The 17639-nt window shown below is 34.3% G+C and overlaps 1 protein-coding gene across 1 annotated transcript in view; it reads left to right on the plus strand.

Annotated features, from left to right (window-relative positions):
* The window catches only part of LOC149783062 (iroquois-class homeodomain protein IRX-4-like), a 43271-nt gene extending 37677 nt beyond the window's left edge, over positions 1–5594 (plus strand). The window contains exon 5 of the mRNA XM_089934665.1: positions 946–5594. Coding sequence (XP_089790791.1) covers positions 946–1616 — 671 coding nt within the window. The 3' untranslated portion in view covers positions 1617–5594. The remainder of the gene's footprint in view (positions 1–945) is intronic.
* The last annotated feature ends 12045 nt before the right edge of the window (positions 5595–17639 follow it).

Raw genomic sequence — 17639 nt, forward strand, 5'->3', positions numbered from 1 at the left:
CCGCGACAACGGATCAAAATAATATTGATTTGATTTTGAAAGAAAATTACAATCAAGCTTTCTTAAATTGTTTCCAAAAGATATAAAAAAAAAATATTTCAAAGAAACGAAAACTTTACGTTAAAGACTCCTTAGAGAAAATACTGTATTAATGTAGGGGCGAGGGGGGTCCCAAAATATCGACTGCCTAAGGGTTTCCAAAGGGTTTAATCTGGCGCTGCTCACAAACGTATTCTAGATTTAACTTTAGCGTTCAAATCTCATTCTTTTTTAAACCCGGGATATTATCCATAACAAGTTGTCTGGGTATACCTATTTTCATGAGTAGTACATGCATTACTATATGGAAACTTTCGCTTTGTTACGTACGTTCATCTTCGCAACTTTTGTGTAAGATTGTAGTGTGGGGAGAGAACATTTGTCCTCTGCTATGTTCTAAGAGAGTAGCATGGATAAATAAAAATATGATTCGGTACATTGAGGGGTAATCCCGAACACCCCGCCTCCTTTCCCGTATCTAACACCTGAAACCTTAATTTTTTAAAAGGATTTTTCCTCAGAAGATTTTCTTTTTCACAGAAGAAAATTTGAGTTGTTAAATTTGAATAAATATTTACCCCGATTAAGATCATGCTATAACTTTCGATACAACTCAAAATACACAGTTCATTTAAGCCTGGTCAATTTTACAGTGGAAGTAAAGAATTTATTAGAAAAGTCAATATTCAATAATTGCACAAACCAGTCGAAGATGAGTAAGTTTATTATTAAAAATAAAAACCGAACCTGCTACAAATTTAAACAAAAGTTTGGTTTAATTAGCAGGTTACAAAGGTGGTTCGATTGACATAATATATGCAATTTCCTGAAAATGTTTTTAGCTATTAAATAGTTGAAATATGGAGATTTGGGGGATCAACATCTAAAACTTTATTTTCTTTGCAGATATCGACTTAAAGCCACCATTTAGCCCTTTAGAGGAACTGAAGAAACCGGATTTTCCTCTGTCTCCGGACACTATAAGCATGGACAAGCCATCTGACAAATCACTGAACATGCAAAATGACCCACTGATTGTCTCACCGCTGTCACATGACCTAACATCATTACAATCCGACCTGAAGCGGTTGGAGTCCCCGTGCTCTAACAGCAGCGATTCTGGGCTGAGCGACATCAACAGCACACTCTCTGCCAACGGACACAACACTGACCCCGCTGATTCCCTGCGCCCAAGGATTTGGTCTATTGCTAACGTCGTAACATCGATCTCTGGAAATGCCCCAAATGCTTCACATCCGGATACTAAGGACCAATCGTCGAATTTAAATCTTTCCAAGGTCCCATCCTATGTTCATTCCTCGTCAACAATGCGCCCTTGGATCGATTCCTCATTTAACGTCGGGTCCTCTATTTTCACGCCAATGTCGTCTTACAATAACTCAACTGGAACTCCAAGATTCAAGGACGGAAACCAACCAAACCATGGCATGTCGGGAGTTAATGGGTTTTCCACACCATCTCTTGCCCGCCCCTACTCTTCAGTGTCTTCTCTATATTCTCCCGTTAGAGATCTTTCTAAAAGAGGCATGGACAAGCTGTCCGATCTATGTAGCTAGGTGCAGACAAAATATTTTACACTAGAATGTATTCGGTTAACCTTTGGACATAAGTTTTAATTTGTAAATATTTCGATAGTTAATTCTTCATTTTGTGGAAACCAGTGGTGAAACATCGCTTCTAAATGACTTGCTCCACAGTCAAGTGTCCGTTCAAGATGGTGTGACTGGATAACCAAGAAGGATGTCAATATGCATTAAAAGCGCAAACATTCAAGTGGTGAAAACGTTCTTACATTCGAAACAAGATAATGAGATTCAAAATGTTTGTTTCGTTTAGCATTTTGGATGACGGAATTGCAATTCTTTCGTGCCGTACAATGTACAACATATTCGTTTCGCACTTGTGTGCCTAGAAATAAATGATGCGTTTTGAAAATCAAATTAAGATTTTGCAAGTGAAAGTGGAAAAAGTATGATGATTACGGACTCAAGCGGACGCATAACTAAACGTGTTATGGAACCGGATGTGTCTGACTGGGTTTCAAATATATTTTAGAGATCTTGCTCTGGTTATACATGTGACCGGACTATGCAGGTACAATCTGCCGCTCTATCACACAAATTTATTCGAATCCATGTGACATTTACCTCTGTAATGACAGGCTTGATATTCGAGCTGATATAATCTAGGTTGACGGGTTTCTTAAACTCCGTGACTTCTTGTTTCGGGACTGTTTGAAGAAAAGGAAATGTAAACATTCATAAAAGCAGTCTACACGAAATATGAATGGACAAGTTAAAACAAGCACATACTATTCGCAGATTTACTTCAATGATCTCTGACTAACTAGATAATACGGAGAACAGCGTCTGCAGGATACATTTTATTGCTATTTTGGCGAATACTTTTTGATCATTAAAGATCCTGACATGATAGGAAGGACTGATAAAATCATAAAAAACTGTTCCAAGAAAAAGTTGGAGGTATAAATAAAATCTTATCTTTTGCCATGCAGATCTTAGAAAATCTGTAAAACTCTATTGGAAATAATAATAATAATAATAATAATAATAATAATAATAATAATAATTATAATTATAATAACAACAACAACAAAAATGACATAATTTACAGCAATTCCGTATTCTATAATTATCCCAGTATTATTATTATTATTATTATTATTATTATTATTATTATTATTATTGTTACTATTATTATTATTATTATTATTATTATTACATTTTGATAATTTGACACATCAGTTTTCCCGCATAGTGAAGAAATCTTTTGAAGAAATCGTATTATGTTGATACCAATAACACGCTGTGAACGATTAATTGGCTAGAATTATTTAATGGAAAGCGACTAAAAACCACTGGTTCTTGAGAAATCATGTCTTATTTAGGCAATGATAATTTGTTGATAAGACGAGAGATTCTGAGTATCATTTACAGAATCAATATTTTGCAATGTTGGAAGCGGAAATTGCTTCGCCCGCGGTAGCAGATCCTTCCATTATTTCGAGAAATTCTCTAATGCTGGAGTCCTGAAAGACTTCTTGTCTCGCACAGATGAATTATGTGCGAAACTTGTTACACGGACTCGTCTCTCCAAGGTAGAATTGAGGAGATTATGCGGTTTTATATATATCAATTATTAGTGTCAGCTCCTTTTGACTTACTGACAACTGAACGGCAAGTAATATAACTTTATTTACCCCAAGGGATAGTCCATTTAATAAAACAACGTTAACAGAAAGATGTTTGATCTTCAAATGTCATTATTTGTAATAAACTGGATATCTGTGTTCGTTTATGACAACGTCATTTTATTTAAATTCTGTATATATTAGGAAACTAGATTTAATTTCGTAGTGAGTCAGAGATGTACTACTAAAATAGAGGGACATCAATAAACGATGTTTCTAAAATAATGTTTCATGTGAGAAAATCAGCTATAACAAACAGTTATGTACCCCAAATTATACAAACCCAAGCGAACATTTATAATCTAAAAAAGTAATATTTATGGAACATTTGTTTACGTTCTGTAAGTTGTATGTGCATCTTAGTTAAGGCATATGAATTATTAGACTTTTAATTCTGTCAGTCAAGCAAAAATGTCCAATTAACATGTCATATTGGCAATTTACACTACAGTAATTTTACTGTGGTATCACCTTGATTTAAAGGCAAAACTGTTTGATTTACGTAAACTTAATTATTGTATGCATTAATTTATATAAAGCATTCTTTAGAAACTATTTTGGGATTGACATCTTTGTATCACAAAGAGCCATTTCACTTGAAGAAAAAGATGACTTAAATGTGAAGTTTACTTCTAATTATTGTGATTTTATAAAGAAAATGCCAATGTCATAAATTAATTGTAAATAATTGTGGATTTTGTAAAATATAGAAGAAAAGAAAGGGAGTATACTGTCTCATATTTACAAAACATAGAATGATTGTTTCAGTGTATGCAAATTAACAAAGGTCACAATAAAATTCATAGCAGAACCTCGTTTAATTGCTGTGAGAAGAAAACACGTTTATAGTCATGTTGATAAAATATCACGGATATCCAATTCGATAAGGAGATGCTCCTAGTTACTCTTAGCAGATACTTTTACGGTAAGAGCTGTGTTCGTATTTTAAATATGTGATTTTTCTTTTCTGTAGTGCTAATTATTTTAATGTGTCTGTCTCATACGAGTCAAAAGCTCTCACTATTTTCATACAATCAGAAGGAAAACAAAGAAAAATAGTATTTTAAATGTAGTCTTCAATGCACAATACATTTTGTCATTGCCAGTCGACAAAAATGTTGATGGTATGTCAAAACATTATTGGCACATCGCTTTTGAATCTGGCCGAATTTTCATAGGTCAGTTATTATTATTATTATTATTATTATTATTATTATTGCCTAATACAGTGGATTCGATTTCACATATGTACATGTATCTACAGCTGAATACAGATTTTCTCCACAGATTTTGTGAGGTAGCTGAGTAATAATACCAGGCGTAGATAATTTATATTACAGCCAGCCCCACCCCACCTCCTATAACGTGGCAAGGAGAATATCAGAAAGGCAGAAGACGGTAGTTTTTCGTGTAACCAGAGTTATGTACATGCATTAACTCGAGGAACTCTGCTGTTTGGAGAAGCTGCAGATTGAAAATAAGCAAATGTTGTTGTCAAAGCCACATGTATTTGCAATACTTTCAAATAATTTGCAATAGATTTCGTATTATTTCCGAATAAATATAATGTGTAAGTTGTATTGTCGCAAGGATAACATGTCTCTTCCGTTATCCCGAATTCGTCTGTCACTTTATATGCTAAAGACAAGCAAGCCCAAATTGCGTGGCATGCCTATATGTTATCAGCACAATATGGATTAAATGACATCTTAAGAAGTTGTTTGTTTTCTGCTGAAGAAAGAATGAATTATTAAGTTATGTATGGAGCCTTTGTTTGGTATTTCTTTGAAAGAAAGGAAGTAGCTTTTTCCTCGTTTTAATTGATTTAAATATTCGTATAATAGAAAAACAAAGAAGTTGCTACCAAAATGATGAACTTTAAACTTAATATGTATTTTTAATGTATGTAATTTTAACCAAGATTTGGTGGTAAATTATTTCTTGGAATTGGTGTTCGTTGTCTTTCAATTGCACTAGTGTATATTTTGAACAATTCAACATTTTTCATAATAGACTATTTTGGTCTGAACGATTAACTATATTCACGTTCGCAACCATTAAACATGACCCCATGTAAAAATCTCGACACATTTTCTCATTGTGTAAGTGTTTATTGTAAAAGGCACTGCCCGTGTTGTGTAAGAATCCAGTAACGCCAATATCAAGTTAGGTTACTTACGCAGTTTCAATGTCAGTATCGCTGTGAAGTGCCAAACAATCAGCACTGAAGGATTCGCGGTACTAATTCAGCTCACATATTAAACATATGGAAACATCTTCATAATAAAAGTTAAATAAATTTAAATGTCTGAATGCTCATGAACATATCTTATATTTCTCATTTTAGACCCATCTATGATGCAATTTTTTGTGTTCAGAAAGCCGTATGTCCTGCGTCATTTCTTCTTATCTTCATGTATTTGAAACATGTGCTTTCTATTCCGCACATAAAGAATCATGTGCTAATTTCAGTAATGATTGTTCCAAAATCAGATCTATTCCATTTATAAAATATTGTCTCTATTAAGTTCAATTACAAATTAAATTTGGATTCAAAATATTCAGCTTGCTAAAAAATTATCGTTTTCTTTTCATTATCAATTAATCATACCCCTCCGAACCCATGGTAACTCTATCTTATGTTCACCCATTTATAGACTGCTTCCAGTATGACCATACAATATACCCCGAGTACATTTACAGTGGCGTTAAAACAGCCCAAGCATCCCCTTGGACAGGCCGATAAATCAGCCCTTCACTCGTGATGATATTGATTTTCGGGCGAGGTGCTGATATCACCTAATCATTAAAAGCTGCACATATCTGCATTCAAATTTGGATGCACACATCGATGTATATTTTATAAACTTACCGGTATTTCTCGTGACTGCAGCTTCCGTCGGCTGAAGTGTTCTTTTGGTGACATTTAGATTATATTTCCTGGGCAAATCATATGTTTGGTGACTTGTAAATCCACCTGGAATAGCACAACCATCTGTCCTGTGGCCATTTTGAATTTCGCGCTTGATATGGCTATTACCAATTAACGGTATGTTTCTAAAGCATACGCGGGTTTGTTCGGAATGATATGCGTGCATCAAAATTGCATATTTTATTGAACGGGTGACATCAGACCCACAACATCATCTATAAGTATCAACACAGATTTGTGGGGTTGATTTATCGGACTACCCATTGGAGTGAGGACCCAAAAATCCCACGAAACAGTATAATTTTTGAGACGCTACTGAATACTTATTTAATTTTAAAAAAATTGATGTTTTCTAGACAGTTGGTGACAAAATTTGATACAGAGCTCAAACTTTCACAATGCATGGAATTTGTCAATGCGCTTTATCGCGTTGGATATCCTGTATGTGTCCATGCCATTATTCAAAGACAATACTGTTGATGTAATAAATATTCAGTTTCATCGACATGCTAGCAAAATCAATTAAATAAATCTTTAATGAAATGTATTGTCTATTACCAGGTTTACTGTCTTCATCGTCTCTCACCTTAGCACTTCTAGATTGCCTATTGAAGGCCACACGTCTTCTACCTCTCTATATATCCACCCCTCCACCCACCATCGATCTATCGATCTATCTTTCTCTCATCTGTCTGTCTGTATATCTATCTATCTATCAACCTATCTACCTACATACCTACCTATCTATCAACCTATCTACCTACATATCTATCTATCTATCTATTCATCCATCCATCCAACCATCCGTCTGTCCGTCCGTCCATCTATCTATCTATCTATCTATCTATCTATCTATCTATCTATCTATCTATCTATCTATCTATCTATCTATCTATCTGTCTGTCTGTCTGTCTGTCTATCTATATATATGTCTAAAATATCACTGTCAAACATATTTTTCTTTTCGCGTCAGTGTTAGTTTAGTCTAATATAAAAATCATGACAACCAATTTCCTCTTCTTTAAGCAAAATACTTAAAAATTAATGAAATGAAATATAGCACAATATGCAAACATTTAAGATAGGAACTTTCTTCTCACAGAGAAATTACTTGGTGGCATCATGTGAATCTATCTATCTATCTATCTATCTATCTATCTATCTATCTATCTATCTATCGATCGATCGATCTATCTACCGTCCATCCATCCATCCATGCACCCATCTATCTATCTATCTATCTCACACTCTATGTTTATTTTATTCACTGGTTTGTAAGCCTCTTAATGTCATGATATATACCACAATACATCTTTCGGTATCTTTGAAATAATACCTATACCTACCTACAGTGGTTCCAACTACTATCCTTTGTAATTCACTGTTGTAAAACTTCTAAACAATGTAATTTTCTAAACAAATGTGATGACATGACACGAATTGTAAAAATCAATTATTATTCAGTTTATTAAAATTATAACAGTGGTGACAAGTGGAAAGGAAACAGCTATTTTAATAAACTTAAAATTACTAATGGCTCCAAACGATCTCCAATGTAAACCTTTTTTTTTGTTTAAAAGAATTTAGCAATTCTACTTGTAAAGAAAAACAATGAGAAAATACATTGTAATACCACCATTGTAAGAAAACTCACGATAGTAACATGCTGATGAATGCAGCATTCGCAGCAAAACGCTTGTGAATGAATGTTTAAATGTCAAAACCAGTCAAGGCATATACACATCTATTGTCATGATAATAATCCAAAACCTGTCAAGGCATATACACATCTATTGTCATGATAATAATTCAAAACCTGTCAAGGCATATACACATCTATTGTCATGATAATAATTCAAAACCTGTCAAGGCATATACACATCTATTGTCATGATAATAATTCAAAACCTGTCAAGGCATATACACATCTATTGTCATGATAATAATTCAAAACCTGTCAAGGCATATACACATCTATTGTCATGATAATAATCCAAAACCTGTCAAGGCATATACACATCTATTGTCATGATAATAATCCAAAACCTGTCAAGGCATATACACATCTATTGTCATGATAATAATTCAAAACCTGTCAAGGCATATACACATCTATTGTCATGATAATAATTCAAAACCTGTCAAGGCATATACACATCTATTGTCATGATAATAATCCATGGTTAGCTTATAACGATAATTACATGAGCACAACTGGGACTGCTATTGCAATGATGCCCAGGCAATATATTCACCTCATTCCAACTGCTGTTGAATGAAGACCACTATCTGGTCAGTTCTTTACCAACTCCCCCTTGTCTTTGCACAAAACAAGTGATGGGGTGGGGTTATTTTATTCGCCTTTTTGTCAGTCCGTCTTTCTGTCCGTCTCTTATTTCAATGCTTCTGCTCTCAAACTTTAAAGCCGTTTTCGATGAATGGGTGAAACTCTGTTAGTATATTTGTCACTTACAAGTGTCCTCATTTCACATTTTGGAGTCCTATATCCAAGGTCAAGATCATATGCTGATGTTTTCATTTGTTTACAAATTTCAGTAACAAGTTTTGATCTAGACTTGGTCTCTTTTTTATCTAAATAGCCAGGTTTGGCTTCTCACAGAACTTATAGTAATATATAAGAACAGAAACAAATGAGTAAAATTGACCAGTAGCTTTGACCTTTAAATCACACTGACTCTGATATGTGGCAAACCGTCTATATATGAAAGAAAATGTGTATCAAGGATCATCCAAGTAAATAAACGAGCCTTTCAATTACGAAAAAAAAAATGCACACCATTATAAATATTAACATGTGACCTTAACCATGAAGATAAAACTTCACATACGGTATGGAACAATTTCTTTAGTGATAAGATGTACATAGTTGCATCGCAGATAACTTCAACGCTGAGAGCTGCAAAGAATAATGTGTTGGAGAATATAAAATATTTACAAAATACACTGACCGTTAAAAAACGTTCTTAAATGTGGTACACGATATATCATCTGATGCTGCGTCATAAGTATATAGAGATTTCATGAATTTTGACCAACATAGACCCATTAATTTAAAAAGAGATCCGAATGACTAACATTTTCCCATTAATTTAGAAAGAGATCCGAATGACTAACATTTTCCCATTAATTTAGAAAGAGATCAGAATGACTAACATTTTCCCATTAATTTAGAAAGAGATCCGAGTGACTAACATTTTCCCATTAATTTCAAACTACCGGATTTACTAACAGTTACCCACTAACTTCAAACGAGAAGATATCATTTAATTCATTACAATAGATGTTTATAATAAAAATAGTCTCAGTTGTGTTCCCGCTGTATTATCATTTTTGACACAAACTAACAACTTAAAGACAGCCCAGACAAACAAAAGAAATAATGACAAGGAAAGAGCAGTTGTCATGACAGATTTTAAAATTTTACCTTAGCTTCTGGCTGATTTTCGTTCGAATACAAAATGAATAACCTGGTTACAAATTTATGTTTTTACAGTAGTGATTTGTGCTGTGTTATTATTGCAATAATACGCATGCATATAGGTTGGTAGATAGGATGCAAGGTAGGTTGGTAGATAGGATGCAAGGTCGGTAGGATAACTCCCAAGCTCTAACTTACAAGTCTTATTCTCTGATCTACTTGACTAAAATTTCCGCCATTTGTTTTTGCAGTGGAGGCAGAATTGACAATCATCAACAGAAAGTCATGGACTAAAATAAGACAGACAGATCTACATATATGCATTTGTCAATCTAGCTGTCTGTCTGCCTGTCTGCCTGTATGTATGTACGTATGTATGTATGTATGTATGTATGTATGTATGTATGTATGTATGTATGTATGTATGTATGTATGTATGTATGTATGTATGTATGTACGTATGTATGTATGTATGTATGTATGTATGTGTGTGTGTATGTATGTATGTAAGTATTGTATATCTGATTTAATTTATATTTCATTTAATTAAATTATTTATTTGTTAGTTTAAATTTTTTTATATTCCATTACATGCTATTGTAATGTAACATTAGTTACTAGATTTGACATTTTCCCGAAATTCACTTTGAACTGACTGTTTTTCGTAAACACCCTCTTTTCTTGAAAAAGAAGTAGGCAAATATTTTCCTTATTTTGAGAAAATAGCTGAAAATTTGAAGTGGCCAAGAGAGTACCGGACTATATTATTGCAATGTGTACTCACACGCAAAGCTCGTGATATTTACAGTTCACTACCACTAGAGCAGACCGCTGAATATGATGTTACTAAGGACTATATATTGAAGGGTTATGAGTTAGTCCCTGAGGATTATCGACAATGTTTTAGGAATTCTAGAAAATCAACTGACCAGACATATGTCGAATTTGCAAGAGAATAAGAGCAGTTATTTGATAGATGGTGCTTAGCCAAGAGATTTGATGAAGCTTACGAAAATCTCAAACAACTCGTATTACTTGAAGAGTTCAAAAACTGTGTCCATAGTGACATTATAATTTATCTTAATGAGCATAAGGTCGAAACTTTGGAAAATGCTACTCGTGCTGATGACGAGTATTCTGTAGCTCATAAAGTTCCTATTTTTGGCATGTCTTCCACTCAGCATTCTTCTGGCAGAAAAGTATTTCAGCCTAATACAAGACCTTCCAAATCTCAATATGGCACCACTTTAAAAAATCAAGCTGCTGATAAGCTTGATCAAAAATCCTTGTTTCTTCCTGCGTGTACCTATTGCAGGAAGAAAGGACACGTTATTTCTGATTGCTACAAATCAACAAATAAGCATCAGAATCAAGACAGACCTATTCCAAATGCTCTTATTTCTAAGAGGTCATGATCACGGTCATGTATTGAAAGCAATACATTTGTTGGGTCTAACAAACCCCAGCTTGGTTTTATTATGGAGAATTAAGAACCATTCATGTGGAAGGGTTCTATATCACACGTGGGTGATTCGGCCAATCCTATCCCTATTAAAATTTTAAGGGAAACAGGGGCTTCTCAGAGTCTTTTATTATCAGGTACTTTACCGTTTTCTAAGAAGTCTTCTTCTAACGAGAGTGTTCTTATTCAGGGAGTAGAGTGCTGCTTTATTAATGTTCCTCTTCACTGTGTAAATTTGTCATCAGATTCAGTCTCAGGACCTGTGACAGTCGGAATAGTGTTTGCTTTACCCGTTGAAGGCATTCCATTATTACTAGGCAACGACCTAGCTGGAGACAAGGTAGTGGTTAATTCACTTGTAACTGACAAGCCTTGTTTCGATCAGAAAGTCGATCCTATTGAAAAAGAATTCCCTGATTTATACCCAGCTTGTTCCGTTACTAGAGCTATGGCAAAGAAAACTCTTGAGAATGATGTTGATCAGGAAAGCATTCCTTTAGATGACACATGTATTGGTCACTTTCACTCCTTGTTTGGATCATTCAAAAGGTATTGATCACAATGATCCTCTTTTAACTACTCATTCTCTTTATTCTAATCAGGGTGACAAACGACAATCACTTGTCGTCGATCAAGAAAAAGATCATGAGATCTCCGGTTTGTTTTAAAGGGCCATTGAAGTACCTGTATGATATTTCATTAAAAATGGAATTCTTATGAGAAAATTGAGACCTCCTGAGGTTCCTGCTGGTGGCGAGTGGTCAGCGAACTATCAATTGTAGTTCCAAAATCTTACAGAAAGGAAATACTTAGTCTGGTCCATGAAACTCCTTTGGCTGGTCATTTTAGGGATTAATAAGACTTATCACAAGATCTTGACTCACTTCCATCGACAAAAATTAAAAGTGATATTTGTAAATGCTGTAGATCTTGTCATACTTGTCAAATGGTAGGAAAACCCAATCATAAGATACCTAAGGCTAATCTGCAACCTATTCCTGCATTTGAAGAACCATTTAGCAGAATAATGGTAGACTGTGTTGTTCACTTACCTAAGACCAAGTCAGGTAACCAATACTTGTTGACCATAATGTGTGCGTCAACAAGGTTTCCAGAGGGAATTCCTCTGAGGAATATTAAAACTAAAACACAGCAAAAGCTTTGACAAAGTTGTTTGTTTTTTGAAAACTCAGTTTTGCCTTCCCAAATCTGTTCAATCTGATCAAGAGTCAAATTTCATGTCTGGAACTTTCCGGCTGAATATGTTTGAATTTAGCGTCTAAATGCAAGTGAAAAGTGAAATTATAAGTTTGACAGAATTACAATGGAGAGAACGTTTGAGTCTGGTAACAGAGATCTTTCTCTCTTGCTCATTCTTCAAAATTTTCTTCAGATTAGGTCTTACGGCCTTTACAAAGCAAAGAAGAAAATAAATGAGTTAAATTATAATAATAGTACTCCTGAGATCTAAATAAATTATAGGAGTACCAGTATATTGAGAGAGATATCCAGGTTAAACATGCAATTAATTTAGTTGTACTTGTCCCAGATTTAAGTGAAGGAATAACATCGGACTCTACTGATACTGCAGTGACAAATCTTCGGAATTCAGAAATTATGAAAGATCTAGACCAGAAACGTTTACATTTGCAGCAGCAAGAAAGGAATGAACTTTAACGGTCATTATTTGAAGAAGAACACTTATTCCAGATGTTCCTACAAGAACAAACAAAATTTTCCATTACGTTGAAATTGTAAATTCCACAACTATGAAACAACATCCGTACTGGATGAACTCTCTCAAACAGGAATACTTGAAAAAAGAATTTCAGTGTTTGCTGGAAAACGATTTCATAGAACCTAGTAAAAGTGACCGGAGTTTACCATGTATACTTTTTCCGAAACCAGATACAACTTTCCGTATTTGCGTGATTATAGGAAGGTGAACATTATAACTCAAACAGATTAATTTCCATTACCAAGATTCGATGACTGCATTGATAAAATCGGAAATGCCAAATATGGCACCAAATGTAACCTTCTGAAAGGATTTTGGCAACTTCCAATGACGGAAAGAGCAAAGGAAATTTCGGCATTCGTGACTCCAGATGGACTGGATCAATATAAAGTGATGCCGTTTGGGATAGAAAGGTTAGCCATGTACTTTTCAACGTCAAATAGAAAGGTTAGCCATGTACTTTTCAACGTCAAATGAATATGATTACCTCTGGTCTAGATAATTGTGATGGTTACATCGATGATGTCGTTATCTAGAATGACACCTGGAAAGAACATTTAGCGACAATTCGGAAATTCTTTGACAGACTCTCTGATACAAGTTTGACAATTAATTTATCCAAAAGTGAGTTCTGCCGTGTTAGTGTAACATTTCTCGGACATATTGTGGGACACGGACACATTAAACATAAATGTATACCTCTGATGGTTGGAACATGTGCCTTCCCACAGGTAGGTAGGTATATGGGTCCTACTGGTAAGAATGTAAAATTAATTTCATGCAGAACAAATAAAAATAAATCAGTGTAATGATCATCGAAAACCTGAAAGGCTACATATATCCTGATGAATACGTTAATATTATTATTCGATTTATTGGAAATTCGCATGGTTGAAACCAGATAGAAAACTATTATATTTACCAATTATGATTTTGGAGTTATACTCTTCTTCAATTTATATAAGGTGTTGTTAAGCTTGAAAAATTATACATTGGGACAAAATGTCCCGACGTCTGTAAATGTATGAATTCGAAGGAAAAGGGAGACTTAATACCAAAGAGAGTTCAAGAATAAAGATTTATGTTGAAATCAATTAACGTTTTATTTTGATGAAGGATTGGATCTCGGTGCTATCTAATTTGCCCATTTAGTATACATTCCACAGTGTACTCAAGAATTTCAAAATTTTAATTTTTTTCATGAACATCGTTACAGAAATAAATTGACTACATATAATAAATTGACTACATATAAAGGTAACTCAAGTAATTCATATAGGACAATATATAAAAGTAATCAAAGTAATTCGTATAGGACAACATATATAGGTAATTAAAGTAATTCATGAAAGACAATACAGAAAGGTAATTAAAGCAATTCATATAGGACAATATATAAAGGTAATTGAATGATTCATAATAGCACAATATATAAAGGTAACGTAATTTATATAGGACATAATTTTACTCACGGTTGTAACTGATATACATCTGTTGCGACAGTGTCTTAGACAATCTTCTTGATTTAATTTATTATTGAAATTGGCCATTAAGGACTGTATACTTGCAATTAGATTTGTGGGGGGTGGGGGTGTAAACAGCTGTTATTCATTTTTCATTAATGATTGTTACCTTGTTAAATCGCTGCTGAATTCCATCTCATGAATGAAATTCAACGTCCAAGTCAGTTATAGTTTTTGCGCAATCGTCACTTCAAATTTATGGAGGATATCCACTTCGAAGACATTGATGAGCCCAGATGTTCGTGTCTAATATATATAGATCAGATTATAGAATATAAAATATAAATCAAGTTAGGCAATGTGTGATGACCTCTTGGCCTTTGGGGTCAAAGGTGATATTCAAGCGCATGCTGCATGTCATTCTCTCAGATTGAGACCTTATAAATCTGTAACAAATCAGCAGCGAGATCATTCGGTGTTTCCTGTTTGTCAAATTCATTCATTCAAAGGTTAGATGAGTAAGACACATGTTACCTGTGTCACATGATGGAAATATAAATAGTTCAACAATATCCACAAACTAACTGCAAAACCCAGAATAAATGTAGGGAAGAGGTATGCAAAAAATGTATCTTTTGATTCATATATATCATGTGAGAGAAACTATACTGTTTATTTTAAGAATGACTCATATTAAAATAGGATTCAAAGAAATGTGTTCTTATTTGTATTTCTTATTAATTGTAATAACTTTTTTGCCAATGTGAATTTGTAATACTTGTGATACAACATTTTGCAAATGTGATTTTTCTGAAATTTTCAGAAACGATTTATATAAACTGTTCATTTTAAGAGACTTTGTAAAAATGTAGAAAAATATTAAAATTTAGAAGATGACGGAGAAAAGAAATTGGTTAATCACACTGCTGCTTTGTGCATCATCATCATCATCGTCATTAATAATTAAAGTAATTCATAATAATATAAATAATAATAATAATAATAATAATAATAATAATAATAATAATAATAATAATAATAATAATATTTTTAATAATGCACGCTTGAATCATTTGTTAGTTCATTCTATGCCTACATACAATGAGATACTATTCCACTGGATGAACAAAAAACGTTTTACTATCAATACTTTGTAGAGCAAACAGTACTGGGTAATTCGTTTTTACCCTCTACGATTCAAACATGGAAACATTAACCTGTAAAAGAAGGAAATAATCATTCATACCTGAATCGAGAAGTAAAAACGCTCCTTGCTACCATTACGTTGGTGATCAAATGTCAAAAGTCATATAGCTTAAGATAATAACAACGTGTATTGGTATAATAACAATGTTTATTAGTTTAATAGCAACGTGTATTGGTTTAATAACAACGCGTATTGGTATAATAACAACGTGTATTGGTTTAATAACAACGTGTATTGGTATAATAACAATGTTTATTAGTTTAATAGCAACGTGTATTGGTATAATAACAACGTGTATTGGTTTAATAACAACGTGTATTGGTATAATAACAACGCGTATTGGTTTAATAACAACGCGTATTGGTATAATAACAACGTGTATTGGTTTAATAACAACGTGTATTGGTATAATAACAATGTTTATTAGTTTAATAGCAACGTGTATTGGTTTAATAACAACGTGTATTGGTTTAATAGCAACGTGTATTGGTATAATAACAACGTGTATTGGTTTAATAACAACGCGTATTGGTATAATAACAACGTGTATTGGTTTAATAACAACGTGTATTGGTATAATAACAATGTTTATTAGTTTAATAGCAACGTGTATTGGTTTAATAACAACGTGTATTGGTTTAATAGCAACGCGTATTGGTTTAATAACAACGTGTATTGGTTGAATAACAATGTATATTGGTATAATAACAACGCGTATTGGTATAATAACAATGTTTATTAGTTTAATAGCAACGTGTATTGGTTTAATAACAACGTGTATTGGTTTAATAGCAACGTGTATTGGTTTAATAACAACGTGTATTGGTATAATAACAACGCGTATTGGTTGAATAACAATGTATATTGGTATACATTACGATTTTCATTCGAACCATGCTTATAACAATAAGTATTGCTCTAGTGGTGAAATAGATACAGCAGAACACTTTCTTCTAGCGTATCCAAAACATTTCGATCTTAGAGATCCTAGCTTATACACGCCCCCCCCCCCCCACACACACATTGCTCTTCCAGTTCATACTTCATTGTTAGGAACACTATGTGTTCTACATGGAACCCCCCAACCCCCAACCCCGCAAATGTATTATCATTAATCACCGTATAGCCTGGTAGTCTAAGAGCCCGCTTTTACTGATCACTGCCATCTCACGTCTGTCCGCGTGGGTTCGAGTCTCGGATACGGTCGATGTTGGTAGGTGATAACGCTTGCTAGTAGCTCCCCGTAGGTCAGTGGTTTTTACCGGGGCTTCCTGTGTTCTGACTTTACCAGTACTAGTAGCCTCCACGGGTAGCCTATCTTATGCTGAGAAATCAATTTTTTATGTCGTATTTATTAATGTTCGTTTCTGTTTCACACCCACACACACACACACACACACACACACTCACGCACGCACGCACGCACGCATACACACACACACACACATACACACACGCACGCGCGCGTACACACACACATATATTGACCATTCCAAGTCCAGATCACCAGGCGATATACTGGAGTCAAAGATTAGTCAGGAAAGCGTTTATAAATATTTCTTCATATTTTTGTTTCACGAGGAAATATTTTTGATGCGATATACACTTGCTGTTATATTTTTAGGTGGAAAAATGTGTCTTGGAAATAAATATTCCTGCTTGAAATATCCCATCCCACCCCCTTTATTCTAAAAATGAAAAGGTATGCCTAACAAGGCAGACCCGCAGACCGGTAGTGAACAGATGTGGGTGGCATTCACTCTGAACATGAATACGTCAGATAACTTTCGCATTCTGCACCTTGCCGTCTAACATGGTCGTCGCCAATCCGCCTTCTTCTGTAGTCCAAAAAAAACTTGCTGTATTCGACCTCCATCATCTCATATCTTATCTTCCCATGTCGGCAACAATATGTGTAAGGGTCACTCTGCCGGCCGTTGATAAGTCAGGGAGCACAATGCAGAGTGACAAGTGGGGCCCATTGTTATAGCATTCAGGCTAAGTGAGGTTCATGGCGAACCATCTGTTTTATAACTAGCAGGAGCGCCTTCAAGTGCTGCCAACATAGCCTGATATCTCCACGTACCATCGCCGTTTGATAACGGGGTTATCTCCCAACCATCAGGA

The sequence above is a fragment of the Sinohyriopsis cumingii genome, chromosome 15 (assembly GCF_028554795.1).
Source record: "Sinohyriopsis cumingii isolate HCF-2022 chromosome 15, ASM2855479v2, whole genome shotgun sequence".
Taxonomy (NCBI): domain Eukaryota; kingdom Metazoa; phylum Mollusca; class Bivalvia; order Unionida; family Unionidae; genus Sinohyriopsis; species Sinohyriopsis cumingii.